Source organism: Aethina tumida, chromosome 7 (genome assembly GCF_024364675.1).
Source record: "Aethina tumida isolate Nest 87 chromosome 7, icAetTumi1.1, whole genome shotgun sequence".
Taxonomy (NCBI): Eukaryota; Metazoa; Arthropoda; class Insecta; order Coleoptera; family Nitidulidae; genus Aethina; species Aethina tumida.
The window spans coordinates 8039329-8054683 of record NC_065441.1 but is presented as its reverse complement, the minus strand read 5'-3'; the positions used below and the strand labels follow the sequence as shown (position 1 = coordinate 8054683).

At 29.3% G+C, this 15355-nt stretch overlaps 3 protein-coding genes across 3 annotated transcripts; all 3 read left to right on the top strand.

Moving 5' to 3' along the window:
• Positions 1-7149: 7149 nt before the first annotated feature.
• Positions 7150-8466, top strand: LOC126266232 (helix-loop-helix protein 1). The gene is made up of 2 exons (XM_049969805.1): positions 7150-7275; positions 8176-8466. Exons 1-2 carry the CDS (start codon positions 7205-7207, stop codon positions 8420-8422), a joined length of 318 nt encoding a protein of 105 aa, XP_049825762.1. The 5' UTR covers positions 7150-7204; the 3' UTR covers positions 8423-8466.
• Positions 8467-10069: 1603 nt separating this feature from the next.
• LOC109595253 (cytochrome P450 6a2-like) lies at positions 10070-11748 on the top strand. The gene is made up of 3 exons (XM_020010562.2): positions 10070-11213; positions 11269-11520; positions 11575-11748. Exons 1-3 carry the CDS (start codon positions 10070-10072, stop codon positions 11742-11744), a joined length of 1566 nt encoding a protein of 521 aa, XP_019866121.2. The 3' UTR covers positions 11745-11748.
• A 1296-nt stretch (positions 11749-13044) lies between these two features.
• On the top strand, positions 13045-14618 carry LOC109595258 (probable cytochrome P450 6a14). Its single transcript, XM_020010568.2, has 3 exons — positions 13045-14048; positions 14102-14353; positions 14408-14618. Exons 1-3 carry the CDS (start codon positions 13070-13072, stop codon positions 14575-14577), a joined length of 1401 nt encoding a protein of 466 aa, XP_019866127.2. The 5' UTR covers positions 13045-13069; the 3' UTR covers positions 14578-14618.
• The last annotated feature ends 737 nt before the right edge of the window (positions 14619-15355 follow it).

The window sequence follows — 15355 nt, the reverse complement described above, 5'->3', positions numbered from 1 at the left end:
CGAACAAAATCTTAATTAATTCAATTCCAACACGCCTCCTCCCAAAAATTTGATTAAACTCATTCTAAAAAATGTGGTTGACTTGTATTAATCAAATTATATCCGTGCTTTTTATTCAAACGTATTTCGAAAAAACGACGTTCATTTTAACGACGCAGGATGATAAAGAAGAAGAAATATTGAGCAGTTTCATGAATAATTTTTCGGTGAACATTTACATTACAAGAAGTGGAGACGAACACCTTCAAAGAGGTACGACTGCAAATTATATAGTGTACGTGTCGGATATTGAGGATGTTAAAAAAGCTTTGCTTTTCATCAAGACAGATGCCTTAGATGTTGAACAATTTGAAATGAGGTACTTTATTATTTTAAATCAAAACGTCAAATTTAATGAATCGTTTATGGAACGTTGCATCAATCTTCTTCTGGTGGAAGATGTAAATGGTATAATTTTGTCCAACAACATCAGCAGCTTGAATCAAATAACGATCGTCAAGAAAAGTCAGTGCACTTTATCACAATGCACCTGGAATAAAATCCTGCAATTAGATAAATGCTTGTCAAATAGTACTTTAATAAAGGTAATCACAAACTATCCCAAGAAGGAGGTCCACGCTGTTGTGCGTGCTTATCCTCCAAATTTCATTAAACTCCCAAAACACTCTCGTATATATGAACATAATCAAAATCACGGCGTAGAGTACAATATTTTGGCAGTTCTAGCTAGAAAATTGAATATTACTATTTATTACACATCTTTCGATATGGATAATTCAATAGGAAACGTATTTAAAAATGGCTCTGTAACTGGGCTCTTAAAATATATTGATATGCAAAACTATGATTTATTTGTGGGCTCACTATCGTTAACCTACGAAAGAATTCTGAAGTTCTACAAGTCGTACCCTTACATATATTCGAAAATAACATGGTGTACTCCCCACTATTCTAACGAAACTAATCTTAAAACACTTCTTCGTTTAATGGATATTTATACAATTGGTCTTTTAGCCCTCATATTTTTTTGTGTGGTTATAATAAAATATAACTCTGAAAAAACATCGTTCACAACTATCGTTTTAGAAACTTATGCGTGTCTATTGGGAGTACCAACACATTTGTCAAACGATGACTTTTTGAGAGTAATCACTGGCTTGGTAATATTAATGAACATTTTTTTAACCGGAATCTTATTAACATCTCTAACCAGTTTGTTATGCAATATTCAACACGTCGAAGAGTACGGAACATATAAGGATATTGAAGACAGCAATTTAAAACTGTACACCGACGAATCATTGTTGTATTTATTTACAGACATGTCCATATTTCACAGACTGAATATTTGCAGAAGTTTCTATAAATGTCTAAATGAAGTCATGGATGTAACTGCAGCTTACGCTGTTGAAACTATCAATCCCATCCATCTAATGTCCATGTACAGGACCGAAGACAACGAACCGAAAATTTATTGTTTCAATGAACCCATAGTGTACCAACAAAATACAATGTACTTCAGAAACGGTTTCCAATATTTAACTCAGTTCATTAAAATCGTTTTCCGGTTGAATGAATCGGGTCTGGTTTCTAAATTCATACAGGATGTTTCCATGACTCCATTAAACCACGAGAAAACAAAGAAAACTGTGACTTTGGAAATGAAGGAGTTAAATCCGATATTTTACTTCATCGGTATTATGTACACTTGTTCGTTTTTGGTGTTTGTGGTGGAGGTACTATCACAATTCAAACGGAGAAAAATTGTTTCCACAAAACCACAACAACCCACTTTTGTTTTGTAATAATTGCAATTGAAGTAAATACAATATTTTTCTGATTACAAATAAATAATAAATATTTGAATTCAAGGAAAAATGAGAACTTTTATTTAAGAAAACAACTTTTAGTACTTAAATAAGAGTAAGCTATGATATCACCAAGCTTTGTTTTAACTCATAATACATAGATTTACCTAAAATTAAAAGCACAAATTTTATTTAAATATGATTTAATATTAAAATATAGGCTAAATCTATTTATTTGATATTCTACGATAGAATAAATTAAGTTAAGTTCTGATATATATGTAACGGATTATTTATGTTAAGTTATATTAAACATATTTTGATAGAGCTTAATTAACTTTAACAAAAACATATTTTAATATGTAAGTATTAATTATGACATGTTTGTGTTCATAAATCATCTATCGGAAAGGTATAATTTATATCAAAATCTGTAAACAACTCACTACTAATGTGCATATAAATATAAGTGTACATCTAATGACTTTATTTTGGTTTTAAATTTAAAGAATAAAAGACCATGTGTAAAATATATTTAACTAAATATATTTTTATAATATCTCTTTTAGTACCAACACTTTCCAAATTACAAGAATTAATCTCTAACAATTCAACCATAATTGAATTAAAACAATGTTTAAATTCGATTTTACAAACTGAAATATTTCGTCAGGTTAAATTAGTTCCTTTACTACTAGTACTCGATGGATATAATATAATTGAAGATACGTTTTTGCCAGTTTTAGAGGAAAAAACATTTTTGTCTTACGTGTTAGTTGATTACAAACATCTTGATATTATGAAGTTGAATTTGAAAAGTACTCGATATAACTACGTGGCTCACGTTGCCAACAGTACCGACATGAAACAACACATTAATTACTTTAAAGCTAATCAATCACATTGGCATTCATATGTAAGATTTTTCGTCATATCGTTAACAGTTGTAGATGTTGAAGGTTTCATTAAGGAATGTATAGCCGAGTTAAAGTCAGAAGATATCAATGGGTTTATTATTACAAGAAATCCTCATGGAGAAACTGGTTTTAATTGCTACATGTATAGAGCTCTACAATGCTATTTCGAAAAATGTGAGTGGAATAAGGTGACCAAATTAAATTTTTGTAGTAATGGTGTCTTAAGCCACAAAAAGTCGGTACGTATCTACGAAAATTCACCTCCGGAACAAGTCAAAGTGCTTATTAGAACCAAACCTCATAACTCTATTATAAATGGCTATGAAGCCCATCCAAAATATAATATTGAAAGGAAAATTCTGGACTTGCTGGCTTACACATTAAAAATAAAATTGATTTTCGTACTTTGGGAACACGGTGCCGACGGGGATGTGTTCGAAAATGGCACCATAACAGGTCCGTTGATGATGCTGCATTTAAAAAAAGCTGATATTGTCATTGGATATTTTAGTTGGACCTTCGAAAGATCACTCAGATTTTACTACGTGTTTCCTTACATGTTTAAAAAGTTTGGCTGGTGTTACCCACATGAACTGGAAACTGCTTGTAGAATGTTTATAAACGCATCAGTTTTAAGTTTGATTGTTGTTTCGATTGTCGTTCTGTGTGTTTTTAATAGTTTCAGGGGAGTTATTAATGGTGAAAAGATTGATTGGTGGACCACCTCATTGAACACGTACGCCATACTTTTGGGGGTGCCCGTCAAATTCACCAACTTGCACGAAAAAGCTAGACCGATTTTTGGTGTTGTTGTTATATTCAGTTTCTTGTTGAATACTATAGTTATTACGGGATTGGTGAGCACATTGACTAATGTGGTTTTGGTGGAAAAATATGGGACTGAAGCCAAGCTTTACAACAGCAGCCTAAAACTAATGGTGCCTTCGGTTGAAACTAAGTTTTTGGTTGAAAGTCCAGTTCACGACAGATTAACAAATTGCGATGATTATGACGATTGTTTTAAAAACGTTTCTTACGGCAAGGATTCAGCCTTAGCAGTTTCATATTTAAGTAGTAGCCTGATTAATTATAAATTCAACTTAGGTTGCATGAAACCTTTGTTAAATCTACCTGTTACTATGTATATGAGACGTGGTTTCCCTTACAAAGATATATTTTGGAAAATTATACAAGGACTTATAGAAACTGGGTTTGTGGCTAAATTTAGAAGAGACTTTTATTTATTTAACATTAAAGAAAAACCTAAGCAAATGTCACTAAATTATGAAAACATTAAGCCACTCCTTAAAATAATGTTGTTAGCATATATTGGATGCTTTTTTGTTTTCGTAATTGAGGTTGTTTATAATAAATATATTACAAACAAGTCTCTAAAATATAGTCAATATAATTAAACTTTTTGAAATATACGTAGTTTGTCCGAGTAGTAATATGTATTGTATCACAGTAGATAATAAAATATTTTTTGCAAGCGATGGTGAGGGGTTAAATTAGAAACTCCACCCCGTGTTGATAATGGATTTGAATTACAATAAAGGTATCGATCCAGGGGCGGCACTTTCAGTTCAGTTTCATTGGATTGGTCCACAAGGTAGTAGGTTGGTCCTTCGGGATGTTGGGGATGCTGGATCCATATGATTTTTATCTCAGTTGATCGTTGTCAGCAGATGTGGAAAGTGGTGTTTTCTTGTGCAATTCAGGAAGAAAAAAGGTAATTATTTTTAAAGTAAATTACGGCTTGTACAATTGAAAGTTTTTAGGAAATATTTCAGTAGAGAAACATTTATAGTTGATAACATTGTTAAGATATTAAGTATTAAATATAAAGTAATATTTTAAATTTTTTCAAACAATAAAACTGTTTTAATTATATTTATATTATTTCAGAAATTTTAACTGGTACTAGTACTGGAATAAGTTAAATATTTTTTTCTTAGTATATTATTATAAAATTATTCTAAAAATTATAGATTGAAAGTTTTTTTACGTTTTGTTTAATATCAACTTAAAGGAATCAGAAATATAAACTGTTCTGCTCCTTCCAATAAATTTAAGCTCACATGATTGTAGAAATTAAATAAATAATAATACAATATTCGAATGTATGATTTTTTTTAACTTTCTAGTAAATTGGATATTGAATAATTTTTAAACATCATAAAATACTAAATTCATGCTAAATAAATTTCACTACAATAAATTTGATAAAAGCTATTTAAGTAGAATTCGTCGGATTTTAAGTAGAATTCTAAAAATTGTAGTGAAAACTTTTATCTTAACATTAAGATAAAATAATAATATTTATAAATGAAAAATTAGCTAGCTGTAAAATCGTAGAAATTTTTTTTTATGAAATTGAAGTAAAATATTTTTTATAATGTGAAAATTTTAAAAATACTAAATAATATGTAAATATTATTACTATTATAAATTAAAATATTAAAAATTACTTTCAAAATTGTAGATATAAATTAAAATAGTTTTAACACTATTAATTATTTCAATTGTCAGTTTTCAAAGCATTTAGAATTTTTTGAATTTTTACTTTATGGTTTTAATATTATTTAAACAAAATATTAAATTTATTAAATTTTTAGAATATACAAATATTAGTAATAAAAGAAAATTTAGATGTAATTTATTTAGAATGTTAAAACTAGTTAAAATATTCTTAATTTGAATAAAGTCTCATCAGTAAATAGTAAATAATAGTTGTGTCTGAGATTTATGATTGGAACCGTGGCAACATTTTTATTTACAACTTTATTTTAATAAAAGACTGATTGATTAAGAATACAATTCGTCACTTTTTTTATATTTTGTTTTTATTCCATTTCAATATTTGTATTAGACACAACATACACTTTCAAAATTGTAGAAATAAAATAATTATTTGTAATATTGCTTTAATATTATTAATTATGCCAAATATTAGAAATGCTTCAAAGCTTTCAAAGCATTTAAAATTTTAATTTTTTATTTAATTTAGGATTTATAATATTTATTAAACAAAACATTAAATTTGAAAAACTTTAAATATATAAAAAGAAATTTTACTACCAACAAAAAATTAATCTTAATCTTAAATTAAGGTTAAAAAATATCCTTAACATTAAAATGTACTCTAACATAAAAGTGTCTAGCATGGTTCCATTCCATTCCAGTATTCATATCAGGTCACAACATTTGTTATTTGTATATTATTTTATTATTAAACAAGTGGTTAAGTGCCTGCTATTTGTAAAAACTTGCTATATAATTATTTTTAATATGCAAAATTTATAAAAATTTAGTAATATTTATGAAACATTAAATGCTACTGATTTTGAATCTTAAAAGGCTGTAATTGTAACGTCGAATTAAAATAAACCCAAGAGAAAAATAACTCACAATGATTATCTCACATCACATAAACTCACCGCTCCCATAAATTGAATCATCACCTCCTCCAATATTTGATTAGCCAGTCTCAACACTTGTCGCCCCCAATCATTGCCTTCGCAACAATTTCAAGGCTCGTTGTTTCTGGACGGCGTGCGATTCTAATCGAATTATATTGTTGTTTATATGATTGATAATGTGTATAATTCGGGGGGCGCCGACTAACGCCACGTGCTCAAACCCGCGGGTGTGTGCGTAGCGATCCCCCGGGACCTTTGCCGCCGACGATCGGAAATATCGGGTGTGTATGTGTGTTTCCATGTTTACAAATGTCCTAATAAATACCAGCAAGTGACGGGTTTTATTAAAATATGAACAATCGTTGAATATTTATTGGGGAGGTTGCAAGGGGAACATTTTTCATGCAATTTTCATGCTCAATTTACTGTCTATGTGTATACTTCTTATTTCTAAAAAATATATTAATTTATATTATACACATAAAAAATGGAATATATAGATCAGGGCACATTGATATTTAGTGAAAATGTATTGATAAGGCTTTCAGTGACTCATTTTCTTGAACAATTTCGTCCTGAGGTACCTCATTCATTGGCACCTTTACTTGTGGTTGAAGTGAAGGAAAGGGTCTACTGTCCACACTTGTTCAATAAGCAATACGCATTGGGCACCCCAAATTATAACCCAAACCTACAAGAAATAGTAAATTTCACTCTTCCTCTGAGATATCTTCTAAAAGGTCTTAATAAACTTGGTAAACAATTACTTGGTAATTATATTAGTGGAATCCTCTTCAAACCATACTCTACAACAAAACTATTCTTCGATTCGTATTACAAAAATTGTACAAAAAAGTGTAGGGCAAAAACTCAATAAAAAATTGTATATAGTAATGATTATATTAAATTCATTGTTTGTACTTACTTCAATATGTATTTATAATAAAAAACTTTTACTCATTTTTTTTAATAAACATTAATATCATTTATTTTTTCAGTAAACATTAAGGACATTCAAGATTGGTGCTGCCTTTCATCTCCTGATGGAGATGGAACAATGAGCGGCATCGAAAACAGAGAAGTACTTCAATCAATCACTTCCTGCAACAACGTTGTTACCAGGAGAAGGTACCAATTGATTTTTTATTTTGAGATTTGGCTGTTAACCAAATTAAACTTTTCTAATCTTAAATAACAAATAGTTTTCTTCTACATCTAGAGTGGTGGTCAAAGGTGTGGAATAATTTAAAGAAATTGAATAGTCGTATTATAACTGTCAATGGGTGTATTTCAATATTATGTTGATTTACATTTTAACGTAGGACAAAAAATGGAACTTTTTAAGTTACAAGAAATGAATTGTAGTGAAGTGAAACTTGACACCAGGATGAACACTGTCGAGAAGCTATTAAACGAAATGTTTAGGTATTAAGTAATAAACTATTACCTAATTTATTTCATACATATACTATTTTATTTTAAAGGAATATTATTTCTTTTTGAAAACTATCATTCACTTTTATAACTAATTTTCTTTCATTAAGAAAAAGTATACAAATAAATCTAATATAATGAAAAATAAATTGAAAATTATTCCATTCTTTTGGTCACCACTTTACATTTATTTTGTTTTTAAAGTAACATTTCCATTCGATAAATTGTAGATATTGCATTAAAAAATCATATATCCATCCAATGAATATATTAATGCAATAAATAAATGGATGCATATTCGGAATAAATGGATGAGACGCAGCGTTTACGGTTTTGTTTATGCCCTTCAGTAGCGTGACACATGTTCGTCGTAAAACTGACGTAGCCATAATTCATGTTCGGTTTAAATAAAAACTGGAACGGGAATCCATATTTATTGCATGTTATGGAATTTATAACCATCGTGGCTTACTCCAACGACACAAAAAACACCAATTCAAAAGCAAAACAAAAACAGTCAAAATCGATACAGAATAAAAAAAATATCAACAGGTTACTCGTGTAAATTAATGCTTGTAACTTGTGCGTTTGCAGAGATAAAACAACGGAAATGGGCTCGTTGTCGAGGGAAGAGAGAAGACGTCGCAGAAGGGCGACACAGAAGTACAGGACTGCCCACGCGACCAGAGAAAGGATCCGGGTCGAGGCGTTCAACGTGGCTTTCGCGGAGCTTAGAAAGCTGTTGCCGACTTTGCCGCCGGACAAGAAACTGTCCAAGATCGAGATTTTGAGGCTGGCCATTTGCTACATTGCATATTTGAATCACGTTTTGGACGCGTGAATTTTTTGTTGTGATATTATTTACTTACTGTAAGTTTGTTGTGATATGAGAACTAGTCAATAAATATTATTATTTATTTACTTATTGCGATTAAATTGTTTGTGGCAAACCCATTGGCCATTTTCCCAATATCCTTTGACTAACAAATATTTCATAATTTTTGCTCGAACCTAGTCTTATTATCCTCCTTCATGATCTTCACTGACGAAAGTATACAAGAACAAAATTGAATAAAACTTACCAAATGATAGAGATGAAGAATTTATAAAATTTCCAAACATCAAAACTGGGTAAGTAAAGTAAAGGCAGGAATTAATTAATTCATGAAATTTTAAATTGCAAGTAATAGAGTATTTTTGATAAGAATATATATGCTACTAATAACAAATATTGTACCATATTAACCAATGTTACACCAGTGACCTCGCTAAACTACATTGAGAATACATCACTTAATAATTTTTAATTTATATTTTATTTAAAAATTGTTATCGTTAACTAAATGCAACCTACTTTAAGTACTTTAAAACTAACACTAATAATACTTAGATAACTTCTAAGTGAACTTAACTCAAAATCAAGAGTAGCACATAAAAATTGAATCCATTCAGAAATAAGTTAGTTCCATTTACAATGGCATGTCAGCATCAATTTTTGCCAAAAAACAGATTTTATAGTCAATTAAAATTGCTGACATTTAAACTACTGGACCAATCTCAAAACTATATAAATAAAAATTGCAGAATGTTCATTTATCTTTAATTTGAAATTGGAAACAGTTTTATAATATATTAAGGTAATTAATAATAATTAAATAATACATATATGTATCAAAAATTAGAAATATATTTAGAAAAACACAAATTTACAGTTATCTAAGTGAATCCCTCAATAAAAAAATCAACATTGTACTGAATTGTCTTCTAAAGAATATAATAGAAAATGTCTGTATTTCTAAAGCAGAAATTGTTAAACCAGAGTAAACAATATTAAATGACATTTAAAGAGATTATGAATAATTATGAATCTAATCTAAGTAATTGAAATTTTTTTGTTTTTTATTGCGTTATACTTGCAAATAGATAATAATAATCATAGTGATATAGCGTATTCATAACTATATATATAGAAGCAGTCTAGTTTCAAAATTGTTGTTATAATAAACATATGAATAATGGTAGTTTAAACCAAAATAGTTGTAAGTATATTATTTATTCTTACTTATTTTTTTATTAAAATATTAAAATAAAACAACATAATAAGGTTTTTTAAATGAAATAAAAAATGTATTATTAGAATAAGTTTTAGTAAATTTTTATTTATAATTAAACAAAAAACATTAACATTATAACTCATATATAATATAAGCAAAAAAAAAAATTAGACAAACATATTAAAAATAAAACAACTTACTCTTTTATACCACGTCCTCACTCAAAAATAGTTTTTCTTTCGACATTTTCAATAGAAGAGTAAGAATGGAGGATTGAGAAGATAATAATCGATAATTATTTTAGAACTGTCTAAAACATATAACAAAAAAAAGTTGACTCTAATTTCTATCAAATGATTAAATAAATTATTTTAAACTTTTATTAACAGAAGAATGACAATTATAATAATAAATTCAATAATTTTTTCAGAAGGATGGTTTTGATTACGAACAATCTCGGATATGATCTCATCGCATTCACTGTAACCCTCTTGGCGGGAGCAATTATGTATATCAAATGGAAGTTCTCGTTTTTTGCAAGAAAGGGTCTATACGCACCTCCAACCACGATACCTTACGGAAACACAAAAAATTTTTTCACTAAAAAGCAAATTCTCGCTGAGTTATTCAGAGACATTTATTTTGACATCAAATCTAAAGGACTAAAGCATGGAGGAGCGTATTTCTTGCTTAAGCCATTTTATATTCCGGCTAATCTGGACATTCTGAAATCAATTATGCAGACGGACTTCCAACATTTCATGAATCATGGTCTTTTTGTAAATGAAGAAGGAGATCCTTTGAATGCACATTTATTTTCCTTGGGAGATGAAAAATGGAAAAATCTTAGATCCAAACTATCTCCGACTTTTACTTCGGGTAAATTAAAGATGATGTTCAACACTTTGGTCGAATGCACTGGTGGATTGAAAGATATGGTGGATCAACATGCACAAGACAACTCTCCAATTAACATCAAAGAAACATTGGAAAGATTCACAATTGACATAATAGGTTCAGTCGCTTTTGGAATTGAATGCAACAGTATGAAGAATCCGGATTCCGAATTTGCCAAATACGGAAGACGAATCTTCGATTTGAGTCCCGCTGAGGTTATTAAGAAACTTGCCCAGTTTGCGTTTCCTCACAAACTTCTCCTGTGGTTGAATATCAGTGTTTTCAATAAGGAGGTCACGTCATTTTTCATGGATGTTGTTAAGAAAAATGTTAACTATAGGGAAGAGAACAATGTTTACAGGAAAGATTTTATGCATTTGCTGTTACAATTGAAAAACCGAGGCAAAGTTTTTGACGACGAGAAATTAACAAACGATAATGGAGCCATTAAAGAAAGCGGGTTAACATTCAACGAACTTGCAGCCCAAGCATTCGTCTTCTTCTTAGCTGGTTATGAAACTTCTTCTACTGCAATGACTTTTGCATTGTATGAACTTTCAACTCGGCCCGACCTTCAGCAAAAAATTAGAGATGAAATCCATACTGTTTTGGAGAAACACGACAATAAAATGACGTATGAAGCCATAAAGGATATGACATATTTAGAACAAGTCCTCCATGGTAAAAATATAACGTATTAATTATAATTAATTAATCCTTAAACGAACATTTTCAGAGTCCCTTAGAAAATATCCACCAGTACCATTCTTAACAAGAGAATGCAACAAAACATACAAAGTACCCGGAACTGATGTAGTCATTGATAAAGGGACCATGGTCGGTATTCCCGTCTTAGGGATACATAACGATCCAGAATTCTATCCCAATCCCGAAATTTTTGATCCTGAAAGATTTTCTCTGGAAAATAAGGCAAAAAGACATCAATTTTCATGGATACCTTTCGGTGAAGGTCCAAGAATCTGTATTGGTAATAAAAAATCCTTTAAATAAGTAACTTTTTCTAATTGAGTTTTCTTTGAAGGTCTTAGATTTGGAACTCTACAAGCTAAAGTCGGTTTGGTAACCATAATTAAGAACTATAAGATTTCACTAAATAATAAAACTGCCACTCCTATTAAATTTCATCCAAAATCTACGGGAGTCTTGGCAGTTGACGGTGACGTATTGCTTAATGTTGAAAAATGTAATTAATTAAAATTTGTTTGTTATAAATAGAATAAGAAAATATTTGTGTATGTTAAAGTAAAATAAATATTTAATAAATTATTTGATTATATTGATTAGATTAATTAAGAACAACAATGTACACATATAATAACAATTTTATCTATACATTTAGAATTTCTATTACAATTTTTAAATAACCATTATTTTACAAGAAAAAAAAAATACTCATCTACTAATGAATTCGAATATTTTCAAGTTTAATTAAAGTAAGAATAAAATAATATAGAGGGTTTGCCTAAAATGAGTGTACAAAAAATTTACCACATATTTTTGACCTCAAAATAAGCCTATTCGACCCAATTTACCTATATACCAATTTGCTACCTAAAAGTTCAGCTTAATTTAAAGTCAAGAATATGTGGTAAATTTGTGTTAACTCAGTTCAGGGACACGTTATATATTATTTTATTCCCAAATACTTTAATTACACTTGAAACGCACATTAACCATTATCTAACACTATTTATCAATTATTTATTATAACTTATTTATTCTTATACGAATATCAAAAATTATCAGAATGGTACATTAGCTGTTACATGATGATTTTATAAAATAAATAAAATGTAATGTGTTTCGAGTCTTAATAATCTAATCTTAATTCGAATGTGTATGTTTATAAAACAGACTATCCATTCCGTTATACATACATTTATATGATATATTCATGATGATATGGCGTATTAATTAGAATATATATAATATAGCTCCATCATAAAATTAGTAGTGAAGATAAATGTATGTATAGTTACAGTACTAACGTAAGTATTGAATAGAATTATTCTACTGTTTTCTAAATGAAACAAATAATTCAAGCTATTTGTGGACAAGATAGGCCAATATTTAGTATTATAACACATTTTTATCTTCCTTTTAATAATAAGATTTTCTAAATTTTAAATCATACATATTAGGGAGCAAATTTTATTTTAATAGTATAAATTCTTCTAATTTCTAAAAACTGACTCATGGCAAGGCAGGATTAGGAGTAATATGTACTCTCACAATTTTAGACATAAACAATATTCTATTTTAATTAATTTAAATGGTTCGATTATTGTTGTATTAATTTTTTATAACCGAAAAATAGATAATTCATAAAAGTAATTAATTATTTCAGAAGAATGGTTTTGATCACGAACAGTCTCGGATATGATCTCATTGCACTTATTGTAGCCCTTTTGGCTGGAGGAATACTATATCTAAAATGGAAATTCTCCTACTTTGCCAGAAAAGGTTTATACGCACCACCCACCACATTTCCTTTCGGAAACTCCAAAAGCGTATTCATGAAACAACAACTTGTCGCTGAGTGGTTCAAAGACATTTATTTTGACCTAAAGTCTAAAGGGATGAAACATGGAGGAGTGTATTTTTTGTTTAAGCCATTTTATTTTCCCGTTGACCTTAATATTATCAAATCAATTATGCAGACGGACTTCCAACATTTTATGAATCATGGTATTTTTGTTAATGAAGAAGGGGATCCATTAAGTGCGCATTTATTTGCACTGGAAGATGAAAGATGGAAAAACCTCAGGACCAAATTGTCTCCGACGTTTACTTCTGGCAAACTAAAGATGATGTTTAACACTTTAGTTGAATGTACTAATGGATTAAAAGATATGATGGATCAATATTCACAAAGCAATACTCCAATTAATATCAAGGACGCATTGCAAAGGTTCACCATTGACATAATTGGATCAGTTGCTTTTGGAATTGAATGTGACAGTATGAAGAATCCAAATTCAGAATTTGCCAAATACGGACGACGAATATTCTTCCTGAGTCCTATTGAAGTTATTAAGAACATTGCCCTGTTTGCTCTCCCTCATAAACTTCTCTTGTGGTTGAATATCAGTTTGTTCAATAAGGAGGCCACGACATTTTTCATGGATGTTGTTAGAAAAAATGTCAATTATAGAGAAGAAAATAACATTTACAGAAAAGATTTTATGCATTTGCTGTTACAGTTAAAAAATCGTGGTAAAGTTTTTGACGACGAAAAACTAACAAGTGACGACGGTGAAATTAAACAAAGTGCCCTAACATTCAATGAACTTGCTGCTCAAGCATTCCTTTTCTTTGTAGCTGGGTACGAAACTTCTTCTACAGCAATGACTTTTGCATTGTATGAACTTTCAACTCGGCCTGACCTTCAGAAGAAAATTAGAGATGAAATCCATGAAGTATTGGAGAAACATGACAACAAACTTACCTATGATGCTATCAAAGATATGACATATTTAGAACAAGTCCTTCATGGTAAAAAATGTTATTCATTCATTATATTTGATTAATACTACAATTATTTTCAGAGGCTCTTAGAAAATACCCACCAATTCCGTTCTTAACAAGAAAATGTAACAGAACATATAAAGTACCTGGAACAGATATGGTCATCGACAAAGGCACCATGGTGGGTATTCCTGTTTTTGGAATACATAATGATCCAGAATTGTATCCTAACCCAGAAAATTTTGATCCCGAAAGATTTTCTTCGCAAAATAAAGCAAAAAGACATCCATTTGCATGGTTACCTTTCGGCGAAGGACCGAGAGTGTGCATCGGTAATCAAAAATTCCTTGAATCATGAATCGGACCTAATTAAGTTTTTTTTGTAGGACTTAGGTTCGGAACACTGCAAGCTAAAGTCGGTTTGATAACTATACTTAAGGACTATAAAGTATCACTTAACAATAAAACGGTCACTCCTATCAAATTTGATCTGAATTCTTCGGGTGTCTTGGCAATTGATGGTAGCCTATGGCTAAATGTTGAAAAATTAAATTAATTATGTTACTCTGTTAACTAAAATAAGAAAGCAATTGTATATATTAGGGTAAATTATAAGATACAATAAATATTTGATAAACTATTAAGTGTTATTAATGAACTTAAGACTTAATATAAAATATAATTATGAAAAATGCACAAATTCGAACCAAACAATTTTCATTTCTCTGGTCGAAAATTTCATGATATATGGTTCATGAAAATTGTGGTGTATAGAGATGGTATTCAAGAAGTTTTTTAGATGAAGACTGATTTATCATTCAAAGGAGCAGTGAAAGTTTACGTTACTGCCTCAAATCTCATACATTTCTATACATGGGAGTGACACAAATTTTGAAAATAAAATAAATACCTCTTAAATCTTAATTGAAAGTCAAAAATGACATAAAAATTAAATGCAATAAAAAATAAATGAATGACATTTTTATTAGTCCAGATGTATTTAGAACAGATAATAGGTAATAAAACATAATTAATTAATTATACATAAACGTATTAAAGTTAATTTAATATTTTTGAAAATTTATTTATAAGAGTGGTTGCCTACCTATTTCCTGAAGGTCTTATACTCTGAAATTTATATTTCTATTCAGAACTTAAAAATAAATTATTATAGAATTAATTTCATTCTATCATTAACTAAATTGTATTGCACTGTTTAAGAACATTTTGTTTCCCATAATATTTTTATTTTTTAGTTTCTTGATTATCCCAATTAAGAAAATTGTTGTGTATAGACTTTTAGTTTATAAACTAAGTCCGGATTAAGATAAAGC

Excerpts from the sequence above, each read along its gene's own strand:
- LOC126266232 (XM_049969805.1), top strand. The coding sequence starts at position 7,205 with ATGAGCGGCATCGAAAACAGAGAAGTACTTCAATCAATCACTTCCTGC. Across the intron at positions 7,276-8,175 it reads AACGTTGTTACCAGGAGAAG|AGATAAAACAACGGAAATGG; the intron begins GTACCAATTGAT and ends GTGCGTTTGCAG.
- LOC109595253 (XM_020010562.2), top strand. The coding sequence starts at position 10,070 with ATGGTTTTGATTACGAACAATCTCGGATATGATCTCATCGCATTCACT. Across the intron at positions 11,214-11,268 it reads TTTAGAACAAGTCCTCCATG|AGTCCCTTAGAAAATATCCA; the intron begins GTAAAAATATAA and ends GAACATTTTCAG. Across the intron at positions 11,521-11,574 it reads AGGTCCAAGAATCTGTATTG|GTCTTAGATTTGGAACTCTA; the intron begins GTAATAAAAAAT and ends TTTTCTTTGAAG.
- LOC109595258 (XM_020010568.2), top strand. The coding sequence starts at position 13,070 with ATGAAACAACAACTTGTCGCTGAGTGGTTCAAAGACATTTATTTTGAC. Across the intron at positions 14,049-14,101 it reads TTTAGAACAAGTCCTTCATG|AGGCTCTTAGAAAATACCCA; the intron begins GTAAAAAATGTT and ends AATTATTTTCAG. Across the intron at positions 14,354-14,407 it reads AGGACCGAGAGTGTGCATCG|GACTTAGGTTCGGAACACTG; the intron begins GTAATCAAAAAT and ends TTTTTTTTGTAG.